This window comes from Erinaceus europaeus, chromosome 18 (assembly GCF_950295315.1).
Source record: "Erinaceus europaeus chromosome 18, mEriEur2.1, whole genome shotgun sequence".
Classification (NCBI taxonomy): domain Eukaryota; kingdom Metazoa; phylum Chordata; class Mammalia; order Eulipotyphla; family Erinaceidae; genus Erinaceus; species Erinaceus europaeus.
In genome coordinates this window covers 75,832,330-75,852,973 of record NC_080179.1, presented here as the reverse complement: position 1 = coordinate 75,852,973, position 20,644 = coordinate 75,832,330, and the positions used below count along the sequence as shown (strand labels likewise).

Sequence of the window (20,644 nt, the reverse complement as noted above, 5' to 3'; positions counted from 1 at the left end):
TCAACTATTAAAAATGGTGATTTCACCATTTTCAGTCCATCTTGAAGTGGAGCTTGAAGGAATCATGTTAAATGAGGTAAGTCAGAAAGAGAAGGATGAATATGGGATGATTTCACTCACAGGCAGAAGTTGAAAAAACAAGAACAAACGGGGAAACACTAAGCAGAACTTGGACTGGAGCTGGTGTATTGCACCAAAGTAAAGGACTCTGGGTATGTGGGTGGGGGGAGAGTTCAGGTCCTGGAACAGGATGACAGAGGACCTAGTGGGGGTTGAATTGTTATGTGGAAAACTGGCAAATGTTACATATGTACAAACTATTGTATTTTCTGTTGACTATAAAACATTAATCCACAATAAAGAAATTAAAAATAAATAAAGTAATAAAAGAGAGATGGACATAACGCTTAGAGTGTCAGTCAACCAAGAGCACTTAACAATTATTGACATTTGCACACCCAATGAGAAGCCATCTAAATACATCAAACATCTACTGAGTTAACTTTTTCTGTATTTGGGAGCTACTCTCATCCCCCCCAGACAATAGCTTAGGTCACCTGCATATTAGCTGTCAGGCTCAGGCAAAAACTAGTTGGGTCATGGGCCCCTTGGAATAGACCTAAAATAGACCTACTAGCTTTTTCCAAAACAGTGACCCCAAATCTCCATCCGCAATATTCCAGCCTTTCCTGATTAGTCAACAATTTGCTCTGCTTTTTTTTTTTTTTAATTTTTTTAAATATTTATTTTATTTATTCCCTTTTGTTGCCCTTGTTTTATTGTTGTAGTTGGATAGGACAGAGAGAAATGGAGAGAGGAGGGGAAGACAGAGAGGGGGAGGAAAGACAGACACCTGCAGACCTGCTTCACCACCTGGGAAGCGACTCCCCTGCAGGTGGGGAGCCGGGGTTCGAACCGGGATCCTTACGCTGGTCCTTGTGCTTCGCGCCACCTGCGCTTAGCCTGCTGCGCTACAGCCCGACTCCCCTGCTTTCTATCTTAACTCTTTTTCAGCCACCAGGTCCCAGATGCTACCATGATGCCAAACAGACTTCCCAGGGCAGACCATGTGTCCTGGAGCCCCACCGCCTCAGATCCCCGCCCCACTAGGGAAAGAGCCAGGCTGAGAGTACGGATCGACCTGCCAATGCCCATATTCAGCAGGGAAGCAGTTACAGAGCCAGACAGACCTTCCACCTTCTGCACCCTATACTGACCCTGAACCCATACTCCTAGAGGGTTTGAGAACAGGAAAGCTGTCAGGGGAGGGAAATGGGATATGGAGTTCTGGTGGTAGGAACTGCACCCCTCTTATCCTATGGTCTTGTCAGTGTTCCCATTTTACAAATAAAAACTTAAAAAAAAATTGAAATACACATCCTCTTTCTTTCTTCCTTTTTTTGCCTCCGGGGTTATTGCTGGGGCTCAGCGCCTGCACTATGAACCCAATGCTCCTGGAGGCTAATTTTTTTTCCTTTTGTTTATCGTTATTGTTATTATTATTGTTGTTATTGCTATCATTGTTGTTGGATAGGACGGAGATATATGGAGAGAGGAGGGGAAGACGCAGTGGAGGAGAGAAAGACAGACACCTGCAGACCTGCTTCACCACTTGTGAAGCGACTCCCCTGCAGGTGGGGAGCCGGGGGCTCGAACCGGGATCCTTACTCGGGTCCTTGAGCTTTATACACCATGTGTGCTTAACCTGCTGCACGACCATCCAGCCCCCTAAGAAACCTACAAAAAATGGAATGAGGCTAACATTTCTATTATTATTATGTAAAGTGTATCTTGAAATTATATACATTTTTTTCCATTAAAATGGTTTCTAAGTCCTTCACTTGAGTCAAATTTCTCAAGTCCTAAAATCAAAGAATCACTAGATCTTCTTTAAGCCAAAAAGTTCTTCACTTCATATGCCCATAATTAGGCATAACTAGGAATAAGGAAATTGTAATTAGTATTAATGGGAGTGTTATTTGCAAAAACTGATTTATTTTCAAGAGGGTTGGTCATTCAATATAAATGCTGGGAACTGTAAATATGGTAGGAAGCACTACTTCAGAATAAGATTAAGTTGGCTCTAACGAAGTCTTAGAGTAAATAAAATGTCACTTAAAGAAGACATGAAATATCCTTGAGCTATACCATTTCTTTCTTTTTTTTTAAATATTTATTTTATTTATTTATTCCCTTTTGTTGCCCTTGTTTTATTGTTGTAGTTATTATTGTTGTTGTCCTTGTTGGATAAGACAGAGAGAAATGGAGAGAGGAGGGGAAGACAGAGAGGAGGAGAGAAAGATAGACACCTGCAGACCTGCTTCACCGCCTGTGAAGTGACTCCCCTGCAGGTGGGGAGCCAGGGTTCGAACCGGGATCCTTATGCCGGTCCTTGGAGCTATATATACCATTTCTAAATGCACCAAAAGTAGTAATGCAATTCAAACAGTTTCTAAAAAATGCAATCATTCAAGGACAGATTTTTATTGCAAATATGTACTCAAAAACTATTATGTACAGCAGTATTTTCATTGCTATTTAAACATTTAACATACAGTGAAACAAAATTTAATAACTAAAAGCACATTTTAAGTAGAAATGTAGCATGTTAAATAAAAATTTTAGTTTTTAAAAGCAAACAATTGTTATTCATATTACTTAGCTCTACATTTTATCCTAGGTGATTAAAAAAACAACTGACAAATCAATTTAGCAGCCAGTTTTTGGATAAATTAGGCGAACTGTCCTCAAACCAAGTGTTCCATTACAGCTTTCGGTCCCATGTTAAATTTCTATTTTACAGCGAAAGAGAAGAGTCACTTACACATGGCTGAATTCGCTCAGGGCATGTTTTTTAGTTAACTGCTTTACAGTATCTACATCATAACATACTTTGGTTTGGTTTCCAGACCATTTTTTATGGGTCTATTTCTAAAGATGACCATTAAAATAATATTAAGAGCAAAAATAACTACAGCAATATTAACAGTGGGGCTTCTACTTTGTACAGCTAAGTATATCAACAAATTTCTGCACAGCTTACAAACTGACAAAAAGCACAAATATAAATTTATATTTTAATAATTTCACTTTCACTGAAAGTTTTAATTAAGGGAAGCTTACAGCCTGGCAGGCTAACACTTGTATGGAGGTCCAAAAATCTGAATATTCTGTTTACATGCTCGGACTGTCTGGAGTGTTACATGAAATCCAAAATTAAGTTTTGTTCATTCAAATTCTCATTGGATCAATTACTTTTAGCACTCTCAACATGCTCCATTTAACAGTATCATAATAAATATAAAAATCTCATTAACAATGCCAAATCTGCCATTATTTTAAATGAGTTATTCCCAAAAGGTATGTGGTGTCCTCTCTGCTCCTTTAATGATAAAGGAGAGAGAAGCAACAAGGATCTTTACCTTAGGTTGACAGAAGTTTCAAAAGCTTTATTAATACGCCTAAAATTCTAATAAGTGGTTCACATGGCAACAGAGCTCTAGGTCCTTGGAAAGCGCTTAATGGGATTTTTTTCATCGCAGACTTTACTTTCATGAAAACCCTATTCATTTTTCTTAACCTTCTTAGAAAGCTGCAAGTGTCGTGCTACTGTTGGTGGGCTTTTTGCTTTTTCTTCTAAGCCAGCCTGCGCATACAGGCCAAGCGCTAGGAGCATCCCTCACACTGTTCTCTTTCTGAGCCCTACAGCACCACTGAGCTCGCCTGACAGCGCTGTTCTAAACACTCTGAGTTGGGATGCTAAAACTCGGGGCGACTGATCTCAGCTTCTTTCTTGTTCCCCTGCTTTATCTACCTTGTCCTCTGGAGCGCTGGGGCTGGCTTCTGCGGGCCCGGCCTTTGTCTGATCAGGCATGCCCTTACTAGTTGTGACTGAGGGGAACCCCTCCTCCTTCTGAAGGATCTCTGTGGCTTCATACTCGAGCTCCTCTGATGGGGTCAAAGGTTCCAAGTGGACATTGTCCTGCTCGCTGGCATCAGAACTTCCAGGTCCAGGTTCATCTGTTTTCTTCAAAAACTGATTGAAGCTGGCATCACCACCGCCATTACCGCATGTGAACTGCAGGTCGCTGATGATCTCTGAAGGCACCGCTGCTTCGCCACTGGAGCTGGGGTCTTCAGCCTGAGTACTCGACATGGTGTTTTCTGGACTGTGGCATGTTTCTGATTCCCTTTCCTGACAAAAGTGCTCTATTTGTTTGTCCTTTTCCACCTCATCTGTACTGGTGCTAGGATCACTACTGATGGTGCCCTCTGGGCCGGCTGCCTGGTCGTCAAGACAGGTGTCATTTTTCTTCTCCGAAACTGTCAGGTTTTCTTGACTTTTTGTCGAGTCATCTAGTGAATCTGCAGCACATTCAGTTTTTTCTTTCTCTGAAGAAGCTCTATCTTGCTTACTGTGGAAAAAAAAAAGTCACTTGTTATTTTCCTTCCTTAACAAAATGTATCAGAACACTATCAAAATAAAGACATCCTTTATTACTCTTTTATTTGCCCACCAAAATGGAAAAAAAAAAAAAGCCAGACTGCCACTCCTTGCCCTGATATCACACTCAGGAAAAGGGCATTTATTAGGTAAGAGAATGAGAATTCTAACTGTGCCAGTGGAAACTCCACATGTTACAAGGAACCCCAAACAGCCGACTGACTGGCTGTAGGCTCGGTGATCATCACTTCCACCTGCTCAGACACTTGCCTATCTTAGTAGCTTAAGTAAAAAGAAAAAGAAAAAAAAAGACATGAATGTACACCCTGCTTTGTTTTGAGGTGCAATTTCAGTTGATAATTACTCATAAAAAGTTTTTTAAATTTAAAGATTTAGGGGCCAGGCGATAGCTAACCTGGGCAAGGACCAGGTTTGAGCTCCTATCTCCAGGGGTCAGGTATTGTTGCAGGTGTCTCCCTTCTTTCTTTCTCTCCCTCTCTACTAATCTTTGTCTAACCTCTATTAAAAAATAGAAGAGAGGAAGTAATGGCTTCTAGGAAAAGCAGAGCCGTGTGGGTCTCAAGCCCCAGACGTTAACCCTAGTGGCAAGAAAAATCAACAATTTATAAAATGTACTGTGTGTTTAAAAAACTTCAGAATCAAAGAGCTTCAGTATATTTTTCTGTTATATTAAGTTTTCAAATCTTTATTTTGATTAAGTCCTTACTAAACACAGTATCATGTAAAAATTTAAATATTAAGATTAATGAGAATAATGCAGCTCAAGTGTTTACTCTACTAGAATCTTAGAAAACTTGGTTTCTTCTTATATTTACCTGTCAGAATTTGATGCTTCTGTTTCTCCTTCAGGAGTATTAGGCCTTGTAATTCCCTGAAATTATTAATAACATTTTGTTTTATATTCATGACTGAGCAAAAGGAAGCTGCTTAAATTATACTAAACTTTCTGGCTAAAAGACATTTTAGTGTATAAGCCAGTATACAAAGAAAGAGAAAAACAACATCTAAGTAAACTATGTGTAGCAGAGTAATTCTCATAATTAAAAGCAAGGGTTGAAAATTCTAAAAAGATAGAAACAGGCTGGGAGTATGGAGAGACCTGCCAACACCCATGGCCAGTGGAGAAGCAATTACAGAAGCCAGACTCTCCACCTTTTGTATTTTGTACCCTATAATGATCCTGGGTCCAAACTCCCAGAGAAATCAAGAATAAGGAAGCTTCCAATGGAGGGGATGGAACTCTGGTGGTGGGAATTGTACCCCTCTTATCCTACAATCTTGTCAATCATTATTAAACTAAAAAAAATTCTTTTTAAAAGAGTCATAAGAATTTCAGTCGTAAGAATTACCAAAAATTTCTGACTCAAGGTCAGGAAGTAACTATCATGCCCTTTGTAGGCACTTTTAAATATAGGCCATAATTAGTTTCTTGGATGGAAAACTAGTAAGCCATAATGTGAATATAAATAACAAGTTCCACTCAGAGAGATTTATTTATTTGTTTATTTTGTATGATTTTTATTTATTTATTGGATAGAGACAGCCAGAAACTGAGCGGGAAGGGGGTGATAGGGAAGGAGAGAGACAGAGAGACACCTGTAGCCCTGCTTCACCACTTGTGAAGCCTTCCCCTTGCAGGTGGGCACCAGGGGGCTTGAACCAGGGTCCCTGTGCACTGTAACGTGTGATCAACCAGGTGCACCACCATCAGGCCCCCACTCATAGAGTTTTATAAAGATATATTAAGTACAGATTCCTATTTAAAACATTTTTGACATTTTGATTTCTTATTTGAAGTCCTGGTAACCTTGTCCTATCAAACCAAGCAATACTAAAAGACAGGAAAACGACTTTTCTGATTCTGAGTGTTGTTATTCAAGGAAGAGAGAACACAATAAAGCCAAGTGGGTCAGAGCCAGAGCAACAGCTTGTAACAATTGACTAATTCCTACGCACATAGAATGTGTGAGGTGGTATGTTAACTGTTTGAAACTTAGTATCTTATTTAATTTTCATTCATATATTACCAACTATACTTTTGTCTATCAGAAATAAGACAACTGAGTTAAGAATCCATGTTATACTACAATAACTGGAAGGCTCAAATCCAGCTCTGCAGTAACTGTTCAGCACTACACCCAAACCTGAAGAAATAGAATATTCTTACTCATAAACATAGTGAAAACAGCAAAGCATATTAATTATTCAAGAGACTTCAGCAATTTTCCCGATGGCAAATGGTGAGAGACATAGAAATTGAACTGATAGGGGAGTCGGGCGGTAGCGCAGCGGGTTAAGCACATACGGCGCAAAGCGCCAAGGACTGGGGGAAGGATCCTGGTTCGAGCCCCCGGCTCCCCACGTGCAGGGGTGTCGCTTCACAGGTGGTGAAGCAGGTCTGCAGCTGTCTTTCTCTCCGTCTGTCTTCCCCTCCTCTCTCCATTTCTCTCTGTCCTATCCAACAACGACGACATCAATAACAACAACAACAACAATAAAAAAAACAACAACAAGGGCAACAACAGGAAAAAGAAATAAATATAAAAAAATTTAAAAAAAAGAAAAAGAAATTGAACTGATAGTATTAAGTTCCAACTACATGTTAGAATTGGGTAGTGCGAGGAAAAGAATCACTATGCACAAAGAACACATGAGGTTTGGTATTTGCAGAAATTCAGTACAGTATCGGTACAGAGTAAAAGAAAGGATAAGGGAGATAGCTCACCCGGTAAAGCACACACTTGACCACGCAGGAGGATCCGGGCTCAAGTCCCCGGCCGCTACATGGCAACACCATGCAAAGCGGAAGCTTCACGAGCGGTGGAGCAGTGCTGTGGTCTCTCTCCTTCTCTCTCTGTCTCTTACTCCCTCTTTGCCTTTCATCCTCTATCTGAAGAGAGAGAGAGACAGAGACAGAGAGACAGAAAGGGAGGGGGAGAGAAAGACATATTGCTGTAAGCAGTCAATCATGAAGGTACAAAAACCTGCAGGAGCCCTGGTAGCAAAAGTAAATAAAAATAAAGTAATAAGGCACAAAGGTTGCTGAGAAATGCACTGTCCCTACCACAAAGGCTGAAGGTTATTGCTCTGAACAGGAGACAGTTTATACTAGTTTATGAACACTAGAAATGTTAACGGTCAGAAATAGTAAATTTCAGTTTAAATTCATAAACTGAATAAATGTGCCCCAAATTCTTCTCCATGCTTGAGTCTCAGTACACCAGCAGCCTGAGGACTCAATTCTGAACATTTCTCTTTGGCACCCCAGAGGCTGGTACAGTGGATACAGTACTGGACTCCGGGCACGAGGACTCCAGTTCGATTCCTGACACTGCGTGCACCTAGCAGAATGAAGACCCGGTTCTATTTCTCGCGTTAGTAAGTAAATCAAAAATTTAAAAAGGACATTCTTGCTTAGAAAAAATTAAAAGCAAAGAAAACAGTACTCATGATCTTAAAAGCATCCACTCTCCTAAATGAATCAGCTTAGCACCAGCTTTTCCTATATAAAAGCCTAAGCAGTTCTCAGGTAGACTGAAGGCTGTCCGGCACATTGGTCCAGGTGATACTCCTCCTACTATAACCCATGTCAGAAGCTCTTCAAGTCTGACTCACAGACACCCGAGGCTTCCAAGACACTTCTGGGAAGGTGAAAGCTGACTCAAAAGCGATGGTCAGCAAAAATGCCAGCTTAACAACACACATTAAAGTAGTGGCAACTTGTAACATTAAAACAAACAAAAACATTAGTTTTACAGACAGCTTAAACAAATAGTAAAAAATAAGCGATACCCCATCATACCCTTGTGTAAGTAGCTTTGTACTTTCCTCCTATTCCAGTAAAATATCTATGATATTTACCACCTTTACATGTGTAGTGATGGCATTAGACGCATTCACACCTTCGTTGTCTCCCACAGCAGTTTTTCACACTATGAAAGTTCATATAGCACGATGGACATCCAATCCTAAGTAACTGTTTTCACCTTGCTCCCAACCTGGCAGCTGTCACTATCCTCTAACTTTATTTTCATAAAGTCTGTTTCTGTTTTCTTTAATTTTGCGACTGCATCTTTGCTCTGAAAGCCAAAAAATTAAATCCACTGCCAAGTTTTATCATTTTTAGGTCTTTGATCCCTTTCGAATTAATGCTAGTATAGGACTTTAATCTATGGGTCATTTAAAAATTTCGTTGTTTAACTTCCACAGTGTGTGAATGTTCTAGTCTTCTTTTTCTATTGATTTCCATCCCAGCAAAGATATTTGTATGGTATCTATCTCGAAAATACAACGAGAACTTATGCCTTAGCATATGACAGGAAACACACGCGGTTGAGAAGAATGTGTTGTGCTGCTACTGGTAGCAGTCTTTCTGCTAGATCCAGCTTTCTGCATTCCATTCTTTCTTTCTTTCCTAGTCTGTGTCTCGTGGATCCATCCACTACTGTTTGTAGATAGCAGTCTCCAGCTATGCGGCTCACAGAAGTCATGACCCATTTTTGCACAGAAAAACATAAAAAGCGTCATCGTGGCTTTTCTGACAAACCAACAGTACTCTAGCATTCTACTCTAATCTTACGGTCCTTTTTGAGTCTGATTACATGTGATGCCAATCTTACACATGCAGTTGCTTTTGAACATCCTAGTTTTTCAAGTCTGTTCCACCACTATTAAAAAAAAAAAAAAAAGGATGGAGGGGACATTCCCCTAGAATTCACTTTAGCCAAAAGGGAAAAGTCTTACGATACTGTGTATGTGTGCGTGTAGGGACTATTGTTTATTTATCAACTTCATGACAGAAAGTTGCAGTCAGTGCTTAAAAGCACAGATCTATAGAGCAAGGACAGGGCCCTATTTAGCACCGCCTGGCTTTCACAAATCGTAAGCATCTCCAGGAATACCTGCACAGGGGCCTGCCAGAACTTGGGGGAGGGAGGTGGGTAGCTGCTATTTTGCTGTGCTTAAAGTTGACTGAAATTAATTGCTATTTATCATACATGCCTTCCTTTAAATGTTTCAAGTCTTCAAGACTAAATACCCAAAAGCCTGGATCTATCACATGCATGATTTCGCTGTTCCAGGCTGACACACACACACACACACACACACACACACACACACACACACACACACACACACACACACACACACCCTGGAGCTCTTATGTGGTGGCAGGGATTGAATCTGGGCTACACGTGGCAAGGCATAGACTCTACCTGGCAAGTCATCGCTGGACCTCCCAAAGTCTTATCAGACAGACGATTACTGTATAAGTGGGATGACATATTCTTTTTTTTTTTTTTTACTTCTTTATTGGGGAATTAATGCTTTACAGTCGACAATAAATACACTAGTTTGTACATGCATAACATTAACAAGTTTTCATATAACATACACCCCCCACTAGGTCCTCTGGGGATGACATATTCTTGACAATCTCCTAGAATCTTCCCCTCTATATTCTCAATGTCCGCCACCGACTCAACATGGGAGTGGTTGAAAAAATGAAAAGTAAATGGACTGAACTGACAATAAACATTTTATTTCTACCCACATCAGAATTCATTATTTTACCTTTGTGGCTTTAATGGAAGAATACAGGAATATTTCAAAACCTTGGTTAAGGCAATAGCTTGGTGTGTTAGAGCACCAGATTTGCATGCCTGAGGACCCAGAGGTCCCTGGTTCAATCCCTGGCACCACCATAAAACAGAGTTGAGCATACTCTGGCTAAAGTCTCTCTTTCTTTCTCTCTCTGCCTCTCTCTCTTTTACCAGAGCACTGCTCAGGTCTGGCTGATGGTGAACCTGGGACTTTAGAGCCTCAGGCATGAGATTTTCTTTGCATAACCATGATGCTATCTACCCTCCGCCCTTAATGACCTTCAATCATACCATCTCTCTCTCTCTTCTAAAACTAAAATCTTTAAAAAATATTTCAAAATCTAATTCTTTCACTATCTTCTTTTCAGGTAAACTGTTTTGCTTGATGACTTCATCGAATGGCGATTTTAAATGATTTTCAGTGATTCTTAGTTTTGTCTAAAATGTATCTTGGACAGAGACAGAAACTGAGAAGGGGAAAGACGGACGGAGTGAGACACCTGTAACACTGCTCCACCATTTGAGAGGCATTTCCTCTGCAGGCGGGGACCAGGGGCCTGAATTCGTGTCCCTGTGCGTATAATGTGTGCGCAACAAGGCGTGCAATTTTGGGTCCTTGAGTTACCTTTAGCTTACTGAAGTTTCCTTTGCAGAATTTTACTGTGACTAGTATTTTAAAAAAACATTTATTTATTTATTTATTTATTTATCCCCTTCTGTTGCTCTTGTTGTTTTATTGTTGTAGTTATTATTATTGTTGTTGTTGTTGGATAGGACAGAGAGAAATGGAGAGAGGAGGGGAAGACAGAGAGGGGGAGAGAAAGACAGACACCTGCAGACCTGCTTCACCGCCTGGGAAGCGCCTCCCCTGCAGGTGGGGAGCCGGGAACTGGGATTCTTACGCTGGTTCCTGCGCTTTGCGCCACATGTGCTTAACCCGCTGTGCTACCACTCGGGGCTCCCTGTGACTAGTATTTTTAAGTGATGGAATATTGTGTTTTCCTAGCCAAACCTGTCATTGTCTCCTATGATTTTGCTCAATATCTGCACATTTTCTCCTCCTCCTCCTTTTTAACGCTGTACCACTTTGCTTTTTAGAGGTCATATTTATTTTAAAGAATTTTTTGCATGAATGTTAAGCATGTTTTGATTAATATCTTCATTCATATGAAATATTCTCTATATCCCCTTTCTGTCTCTATCCAGTAGATAAGTAATATACATATAAAAAATTACCAATTCTTTATTAAGGAAATATATTGCAAAAGAAAGCTGTAGTGCATCAAAGCAAGTCATATGGCATGTGGGTCCTGCATCTGCTAAGGGATTACTTATTTACTGTGTGAAACAAAGTATCCCAAAGTACCAAAAATCCTTGTTGTTTACAGAAAGTTTAAATCACAAATCTATTTCCATGACATATTAGCTGTGACATTTCATCAAAACACTGTTGTACTGAAGACTAGGTGTTTCTGGATGTTCTGAATCATAAGCGGAATTTAGAAAACAAAGACTGGGGACTGACAAAGTAGCGCACAGCCCAGGCTGGAGCCCAGCTCCTGCCACACTGAAGGAAGTTTGGTACTGTGGTCTCTTTCACTTCCTCTGTCTCTGCCTCTTTCCCTCTCAATGTAAAAAGAAAGTGCTGAAAATCATGTATGTACGAAGAGGGAGGAGGTGTAGCAGGAGGAAAAGAAGGTGGCAGGGAGAAGGAGAAGAGAGAAAGGGAAACACAAGATGAAACTTGGACTGTGAGTGGTATACTGCACCAAGGCAAGGGGCTCTGGGGAAGGAGGAGAGGGTGAGGTGGAGAGGGTCTCAGCACCCTGGGCATGACGGTGGAAAATGACCCAAGTTGGGGGTGAGAGCTGTGCAGACATCTGCCACAGGGAGATGAGAAACTATACCTATGTGCCAACAACTGTAACTATGATCCCTTAAGTTACCAATAAAATGGTAAAATAAATAAATGATTAGGAAATTTTCATGAAAAGAAAACACAAAAATCTTAATTTTTCCTTATTGATAACATGCTAATAATTATCAGCGATATATGCACATTGAATCAAAACATCTAGAAACCTCACAGGAACTACACTTCCCAACATATAGATCTTAAAAGTAGAAATGAAATAAAATTTACCTCAGAAACAGGTTCTTGTTCCTTACTGGGGTCCCCATTTTTAAATCTTGAAAACAAAATTGAAGATTTATTTTTACAGTGAAAATATTAAACTGTTTTTACATGCTTAAAGTACTTAAAATATCAATGAAAACTAATGCATATTATATAATAGTGAAAGATTTCTGTAGCGAAATAAAATGCATGAGAATAAACAGTTAAATGAGCAAAATGCACAAATCAAGGGAATAATGGCATGTATTCCCTTCTCTAAAAAGAGGACTGCATCACATAAAACTTTAAACTTTCACATATTAAAAGAAATGCTATCCATGCTAACAACACTGTAAAAGATAGTAAGTAACACATCAGTAAGAAATTCTCCCCATTGAGTATGGACTGAACAGTCAACGCCCATGTTCAGTGGGGAAGCAATTACAGAAGCCAGACCTTCCACCTTCTGCATCCCACAATGACCCTGGGTCCATACTCCCAGAGGGATAAAGAATAGGAAAGCTGTCAGGGGAGGGGATGGGATACAGAGTTCTGGTGGTGGGAATTGTGTGGCGTTGTACCCCTCCTATCCTACGGTTTTGTTAATGTCTCCATTTTTAAATAAGTGAAAAAAAAATCCCCCCCATTATTATTCCTTAAAAAACAAAAGTCAGTTACATGCTTAACGTAGACTTAATACACACTAATATTTATAGAAGCTAAAATGTGCTAAGTTATTTTACCTACTGTAAAATTCAAGGGTGTTATTTCAATATATATCAAAATCAATTTATAGTTAATTCACAAAATTAATATTAGAATTTGGAAGCAGATACTTTCTCTTCTTTAAAATTATTTATTTGTTGGCTAGAGACCGTCAGAAATCTAGAGGGAAGGTGAAATAGAGGGAGAGAGACAGAGAGACACCTGCAGTACTGCTTCACCACTCGCAAAGCTTTCCCTTGACAGGTGGGGACTGGGGGCTTGAACCTGGGTCCTTGTGCACTGGAAATGTGCGCTCAACCAGGTGCACCACCACCCAGCCCCTGAAGGAGATACTTTCTTTTGAAAAAGCGTTCATTGAGCATAGCTCAAGTCAACTACCAATTGTCAAAAGTTCTTGATTTCTTAAAAAAGTCACCCATCACTTTGTTAGCAAGAACACACACAAAAGCTTGAAAATAATCAATTTAATATAAAGTTACTGCTTCCAAAGAGTCTGCTATCTACTGATGACAACATGCTCTTTGCTGATATTCTATTGAACTCAATTTTAATCTGCATATGGAGGGCCATACTTCCATATCATCAATAGTTTAGTGATTCATAATTATAAAATTGAAAAGTGTAGATAAGGACCAGTGTGATAACTACACTGACTTAAATTTCACACAAAGATATGACATCTAACAGAAATGTCAAGTATGCTAGAAATATCTTTTATGGCCAGTCTTGCAAGTAGAACTGGAAAGCATTCCTTTCCCAAATCAGGTCTACTAATGCGAATACTTTACTGGATATTAATGATGATATGTTTGTATTTTAGATACTAGATATAACTGTAATTTTACTTTTGAAATATTTATTTATTTCCTTTTGTTGCCCTTGTTGTTTTATTGTTGTTGTTATTGATGTCAATGTTGCTGGATAGGACAGAGAGAAATGGTGAGAGGAAGGGAAGACAGAGAGGGGGAAGAAAGACAGACACCTGCAGACCTGCTTCACCGCTTGTGAAGCGACTCCCCTGCAGGTGGAGAGCCAGGGGCTGGAACCAGGATCCTTAAGCTGGTCCTTGCACTTAACCCGCTGCGCTACCGCCCGACACCCACAACATTACTTCTTTAAAAAATTTAAATATTGGATAGGGACAGCCAGAAATCGAAGGGGGGAGAGGTGGAGAGGAAGAAAGAGAGATACCTGCAGCACCGCTTCACCACTCGTGAAGCTTTCCCCTGCAGGTGGGGACCGGGGACTCGAACCTGGATCCTTGCACACTGTAACGTGTGCGCTCAACCAGGTGCGCCACCACCCAGCCCCACAATTTTACTTTTTAAAGAGTTATTTATTAGGGGCAGGGGTAGATAGATAGATAGCATAATGGTTATGCAAAGAAGCTCTCATGCCTGAGGCTCCAAAGTCTCAGTTTCAATCCCCTGCACCACCATAAACCAGAGCTGAGCAGTGGTCTGATAAAAAAAAACAAACAAACAAAATTATTTGTTTCTGAAAAAGGGGGAGAGAAAACCAGATCATCACTTTGGCACATGTGCTGCTGAGGATTGAACTCAGGACCTTTATCCACTGTGCCACCTCCCAGGCTAAGAAAACTTTTGAATGGTGTGTCCTTTTTCACAGAAGCACAGTTTGCGTTGTGTGTCACAATCATTTACAACCAATTTATCACATGTAAATGCATGAAATGTACCAGATTTGACAAAATGTGCAAGTGGTAATTGCTTATTGGGCTAAAGGTTTTTAGCCCAATAAGCAAAGACTTTTTCATGCAGTTAATGTGAGCAACCATATTCATACCGAAGGTACATTACAGCTTGATCACTTTAATGGGTTCTATGTGAGAATAGTAGTTTTAAGAATAACTTGTATGAAGATAAAAGTATATAAAATAGTTTGAAGAAATAGGTTCCAGGCTAATAAAATTTTGTAGTAAATTTGCATGCCGGCACTTTTATTTCTAAGCATTTAATAATAACTGTTTGAAAAATAAAATAATTTTCCTGTTTTGCTCACTTTTGAAAATGTTATCAAATTATATATTCTTCTAACAATACTAGTATGATAAAAAGCCTTGAAAATAAATTGAGTATGTTAATAATGTTCACATGGTTATTCTAAATAAATTAATTTTGTGTAGCAGTTAAAATGCCAGCTGTTAGGCCTGATACTATTATTGTTGGTATTTCAATTTGGAGAAACTGAGTCCTCTATCTCTGCGAAGGAGGTTAGTGACAAGTGTTTTATTACCCTTCACTTTACTGGGGAAAAAATGGTAGAAAATAACAAGTTATCAAAACAATAGGTCTTGGTTTGTGGCTATATTCAAAGTGGTATTCGGTTTATGGGGAATAGAACTAAAAGAACCAGTAAAAACCATACAGAACCCTCTCCCCCACTCCCCCCACCCTGTGCCAAAAAAAAAAAAAAAAAAAAAAAAGCAAAACACATAATGCAAAATGTCACCGAGACGTAAATCACTAAAATGGGCAGCGTGGTTTTTTTTTTTTTTTTTTTTTTTTAAACTACCAGAGCATTCTTAACAGAACTATTTTGCATCAGTAACAGTTTTTGGGGGAAAAAAGTTCTTACCGACAATTCTCACTCATCAAAGACACCTGGTGACACAGTCGTCATTTGAGATATATTCAATAGTGTGGGAAAAGACAGTGAAAGCCACTAAGCTCAAAGTTCTGAGCTCATGACCTACCACTAGCTAACTACACTGCTTGCTGGTGACTGCTCCACTCACGTCTTACAGGAAAATGTAGCAGAGCAGTTAACACAGAACACTGCCGCAAGATCTTAGCGTAAAGAGACCGGGAAGAGCGACAGCAGTCGATTTCAGTAACAGATCATTCAAGACCTAGACTTCAGTGAGCGCCTGCTGTCTTTACACCTGTTACGGTCTGTCTCTCTGCTCGGTGCTAGAGACAGTGCTGAAAGTGAAGCCCACTTCCCTATTTGCACCTTTCCACAGACTGGGTGACCATGCCAAGGCTTCGGAGACATGAATATTTTGACGTGATGACATGTGTGTGTTCTCTTGAGGGTTCATTCAAACTATAAACATGTGGGGTGGGCGGGCAGGAGCTAAGAAGGGAAATGTTCCCATCACTTCAGCCAACCCACGTTCTCTCCTCCAGTCACATTTAAAAGACAAAATTTCTGCTTCTAAAGGTAGACTTGTCAATGTAAGGATATCTGTAAGCGTACTCATAAAAACAAGAATGAAAAACTGAATAGAGGTGTGCCAAAGTCAGTCAGTTCTCAAGACTTCCCACGTAGACACTCAGTTAAACTGAAGATTGCAGGAGCGGAGCCACTCGGCAGCAGAGCACAGGACTTGCATGCGAAGGCGCAGGGCTGACGCCCTCCACTCTGCCCTCACACTACATGTACCACAGCAGAGTAGCTCTTGGGTTTCTGTCTCTCTCTCTCTCTCTCCCTTTAAAAAAGATAGATAAGTAAGTGAATTTCAGTTCAGGCCTTTCCTTTCACAATAAAAGAAAAACAAACACACACAAAAAGGTGCTGGGCGGTGGTGCATCTGGTTGAGCAAAGACCTGAGTTCAAGCCCCTCATCCCCACCTGCTGGTGGTGGCGGGGAAGCTTCATGACTGGTGAAGCAGCGCTGTAGGTCTATCTCCCTCCCTTCTCTCAATTTGTCTCTATTTCAAGTATATATATACACATGTATGTATGTATGTATGTATGTATGTATGTATATTAAAGCAGGTACAAGTTAAAGGAGAAAAATTAACTGTAGTAATGAGACTTAAGAATTAACAGTTGAGCAGCCGGTTAAGTGCACGTGGCGCAAAGCGCAAAGACCGGTGTGAGGATCCCGGTTCGAACCCCCGGCTCCCCACAGGCGGTGAAGCAGGTCTGCAGGTGTCTTTCTTTCTCTCCCCCTCTCTGTCTTCCCCTCCTCTCTCCATTTCTCTCTGTCCTATCCAACAACAACAACAACTACTACTACTACTGCAGCAATGAAAAAACAGTAAGGGCAACAAAAGGGAAAATAAATACATTTTCAAAAATAGAATTAACAGTTGAACATCTGATGCATCATCTCTGACTGTTCTGAGAGGTAAAGGTGACTAGAATTCATGAGGCACTATGTTGGGAAGTTCCCATGCAAAGAGTCCCTTATTTTAAGCAGCTAGTGTGGTGTCATGAAGTGGACTGAATGAAAGTTCAGAGCTGTGTCAAGTGTCTGAAAAGAGACAGTGATGCAACAATTGTACAAGGGACTGAGCCACAATGAAGAGCAAGAAAGCAGTGAAGACAGAACAAATTTAGATTTGCAGGGGGAAAGAGTTTAGGACAGAGCAGCATGAGTGGTGCTGTGGATAAAGCACTGCACTCTCAAGCATGAGATCTTGAGTTTATCCCCCACATCACCCATGCCAGAGCGATGCTCTGGTATTCTCTCTCTCTCTCTCTCTCTCTCTCTCTGAAAGCAGTGAGATGAGGCTGAGTGGTCTCTTGTGATTAGAACATAGGGCACAAGAATAATTGAAGATGAAATCCAAGAGAGCAAGGGTCACACCAGGGGAGGTTTTGACTACTGTGCTCAGGAAGGTGCTGAGAACTTGACTACAGAGCTACCAGGAAAGTGTGATTAAGTGCGCATATCAGCTAGCTAGTAGTGGAGCCAAGCCGAGGCCTCCATCTGAGGGTTCTGATTAACGGTCTGAAGGATCTCAAGTGAAGAAGCTGCGTCTGTGGAGAAGAGTAAGGTAAGCAAGTCACTCTCGGGCTATAAGGACCAGCTGGGTAAAGATGGTAGGATAAGGATAGGGAGCGTGCCCCCAGCCCCAAGTGTTTGCCTTGAATGGAAAGAATAGCAGTGGCATTAATGAAGATAGGCTATGAGGTGTGCGTACTTGTGTGGCACTGGGACATTACATATGGACATTACTATTGCTTCTGGCTCAGCTTTTTATTTCAGGTAAAGTGAGACAAAGAAAGGGACAGAGACCAGAGCTCTGCTCCATGGAGCTTCTCCCCTACCCATATGGCCCTCCATTGTGGTGCCAGGGCTTGATCTGGGGTGGGAGGCAGGTTCTTCCAGGTGAGTTATCTCTCAGCCGGAGGACAAACAGGTCACAGAACAATGAGGCGGTCTGGACATGAAGGTCTGTGACAGCCGCGCCACTCAGGCTGGCTCAACCGTACACGTTCAGAGCACGATCCCTTTATTTTACTGCTGGCTGTTGCTTTTCACATAAAATTCAATTTGGAAGCATCAGTGTATTAGATTTGAATCCTAAAAGATTTTTACTATCCAAGTGTCCCCACTTTATAGATGAGATAATCCGTCCTAAAGGGCCTGAAATAGCAAGAGGGCTAGAATTAGAAACAACCCTTCTATTTCACGTTTCTTCCTTTTGAACATTTATTATTTCCTTTGGATAGAGACAGCACCTGAGAGGGAACTGCAGCCCTGCTTCACCTCTTGTGATGCTCGCCTCCTGCAGGTGGGGACTGGGGGCTGGAACCTGGGTCCTTGTGCCCTAACCAGGTACGCCACCGTCTAGTTAAACTTCAGATTTCTGCCACACTCTGCTATGAACTGGGATTCCATACAAGCACACTGGGCACAGCAAAATGGCTTAACTGATCACTCTGCCTCTAGATGTTTCCCATGCTAAGTGATTCTGGCTAATCAACTTTAATATATGCACAACGGAATGCTACTCAGCTGTAAAACATGGTGGCTTCACTGTTTTCAGCCCATCTTGGATGGACCTTGAAAAATTCATGTTGAGTGAAATAAGTCAGAAACAGAAGGATGAGTATGGGATGATCTCACTCTCAGGCAGAAGTTGAAAAACAAGATCAGAAAAGGAAAAAAAAGTAGAACCTGAACTGGAATTGGTGTATTGCACCAAAATAAAAGACTCTGGGGTGGATGGGTGGGGAGAGTACAGGTCCATGAAGGATGACAGAGGACCTAGTGGGGGTTGTATTGTTATATGGAAAACTGGGAAATGTTATGCATGTACAAACTTATTGTATTTACTATTGAATGTAAAACATTAATTCCCCAATAAAGAAATTAAAAAAAAAAAAAGACTAGCTTCTGGTCCCAGGGCTCCTGACAGTGGCAGCCTATCTACCTCTAGAAACAGCAGGCTTTCACACTGAAGTTCAGTCCCACCCAGTTGCTAAGTCACAGCATAAAGAAGGCAAGGCTGGGGAGATTGCATAACCTCATCATTCTGCAAAAACAGCTTCGTGCTCAAGGCTCCAAAGGTCCCAGGTTCAATCTCTAGGACCACCGTGAGCCACAGCTGAGTAATGTTCTGGTCTGAATTAAGCAAACAAACAAAAAAAGTACTTGAAACTAACAAAGGCACAACCAGAGAAGCAAAAGAGTGTAGTGGAACAAGTCATAAGTTTAGACTCTGAAAATGAATGATAAAAAATTTAAATTGGTGCTCTCCAATTAGTAGCCATGTGACCCTGGCCAAAGTGTTCATCTCTACCTCAGTTATCTCATCCACAAAAACAGCACATTAACAGTGAGCATTCAGTGAGTGAAGGCGGAGGAAGCTGTCAGTTGGTGAAGGGTGTGCTGTGCAGAAACTCTACATGTGACAGGTAACTTAGAAGCGGGGGCCCGGCGGTGCACCTGGTAGAGCATACACCTTGCCATGCGCAGTGACCTCAGTCCCGTACCTTTGGGGGGAAGCTGCACACCTTTGGAGTGGTCTGGTAGGGATGCACTAAGCTTTTTTTCCTCCACCCTCTGCCCCCATCCAAAGGAAAAGGAGAACTGGCCATCTGGGAACAGGACACAGACCCCAGTGATAACCTTGATGGCAAAACAAACAAAAAAACTGAAATAAAGCAACAAGCACGTGGAGATATTAGAGTTGTGTATGACACACCGTATGTGCTCAGTAAATGTGACCTACTATTGCTGTTAAGGGTAGTCAGGAATCAATCTACGGGCCAAAATTTACTTGAGTGTGCAAGATAGATTCTTAGAAACGTGTGCAGGGGGGAGCTTGTGGAGGTGGGGCTATGGAGCATGGGCAGCTACCCTGCTCTCCTCCCCTCTCCTGGGTCAACTAGGAATATCAAAGGAGACCGCCTGGGACCGCAACAAGACAGGACTAGAAGGACTTGGGGAACCCACCAGATCACTGGTGAGTGCAAACACCTGTGGCTCGTGGACAGAGAGGCGCCTAGGGAGAGACTCCTGGGGCTCAGGCGTATCTATTCCCGAGGGGCTGGTAACAGTCCTGCTGTTTTTACCAACAAAAAGACAGCTGAAGGGAGGAGAGGACTCACCTGAGGCTCACCAAATGCAACTGTGAGTCTCTATTGCTACTGCCCCTCGGAGGCTGGAGCAGCAGCTGGGAGGCCCCGTGCTGACATGGGGGTGGGGGGCAGAGAACTGGCCGATCTACACCCTGGTGGGCTAGAGATGGGGCTGTGTAGTGGGAGCTTTTCCACTGCTGTATCTTCAACTGACACATCATACAGCTGACGTTAATTCTGGCTGCCAGTCTAGCCCTATTTGCTCTAACATGAAGCGGTCTACCCACTTGTGAGCGTGTATGTGATCTGGTCATATATCGCTAGGGGAGACAGAGCAACAAGGAGAAAAGAAATCTAGACAGAGGAAAGAAGCTGGTAAAAAGGCAGTGTGACAGGGAAGCAAGAGAAACACGGTAGATGTAGAAATGTGAACACCGGGAGGCGGGCGGG

At 41.4% G+C, this 20,644-nt stretch overlaps 1 protein-coding gene across 1 annotated transcript in view; it reads right to left on the bottom strand.

Annotated features, from left to right (window-relative positions):
• Window positions 1–2,460: 2,460 nt before the first annotated feature.
• ZNF280D (zinc finger protein 280D) overlaps window positions 2,461–20,644 on the bottom strand; it is a 107,953-nt gene continuing 89,769 nt past the window's right edge. Inside the window, 3 exon segments of the mRNA XM_060178188.1 lie at window positions 2,461–4,415; window positions 5,281–5,336; window positions 12,212–12,257. Coding sequence (XP_060034171.1) covers window positions 3,782–4,415; window positions 5,281–5,336; window positions 12,212–12,257 — 736 coding nt within the window. The 3' untranslated portion in view covers window positions 2,461–3,781.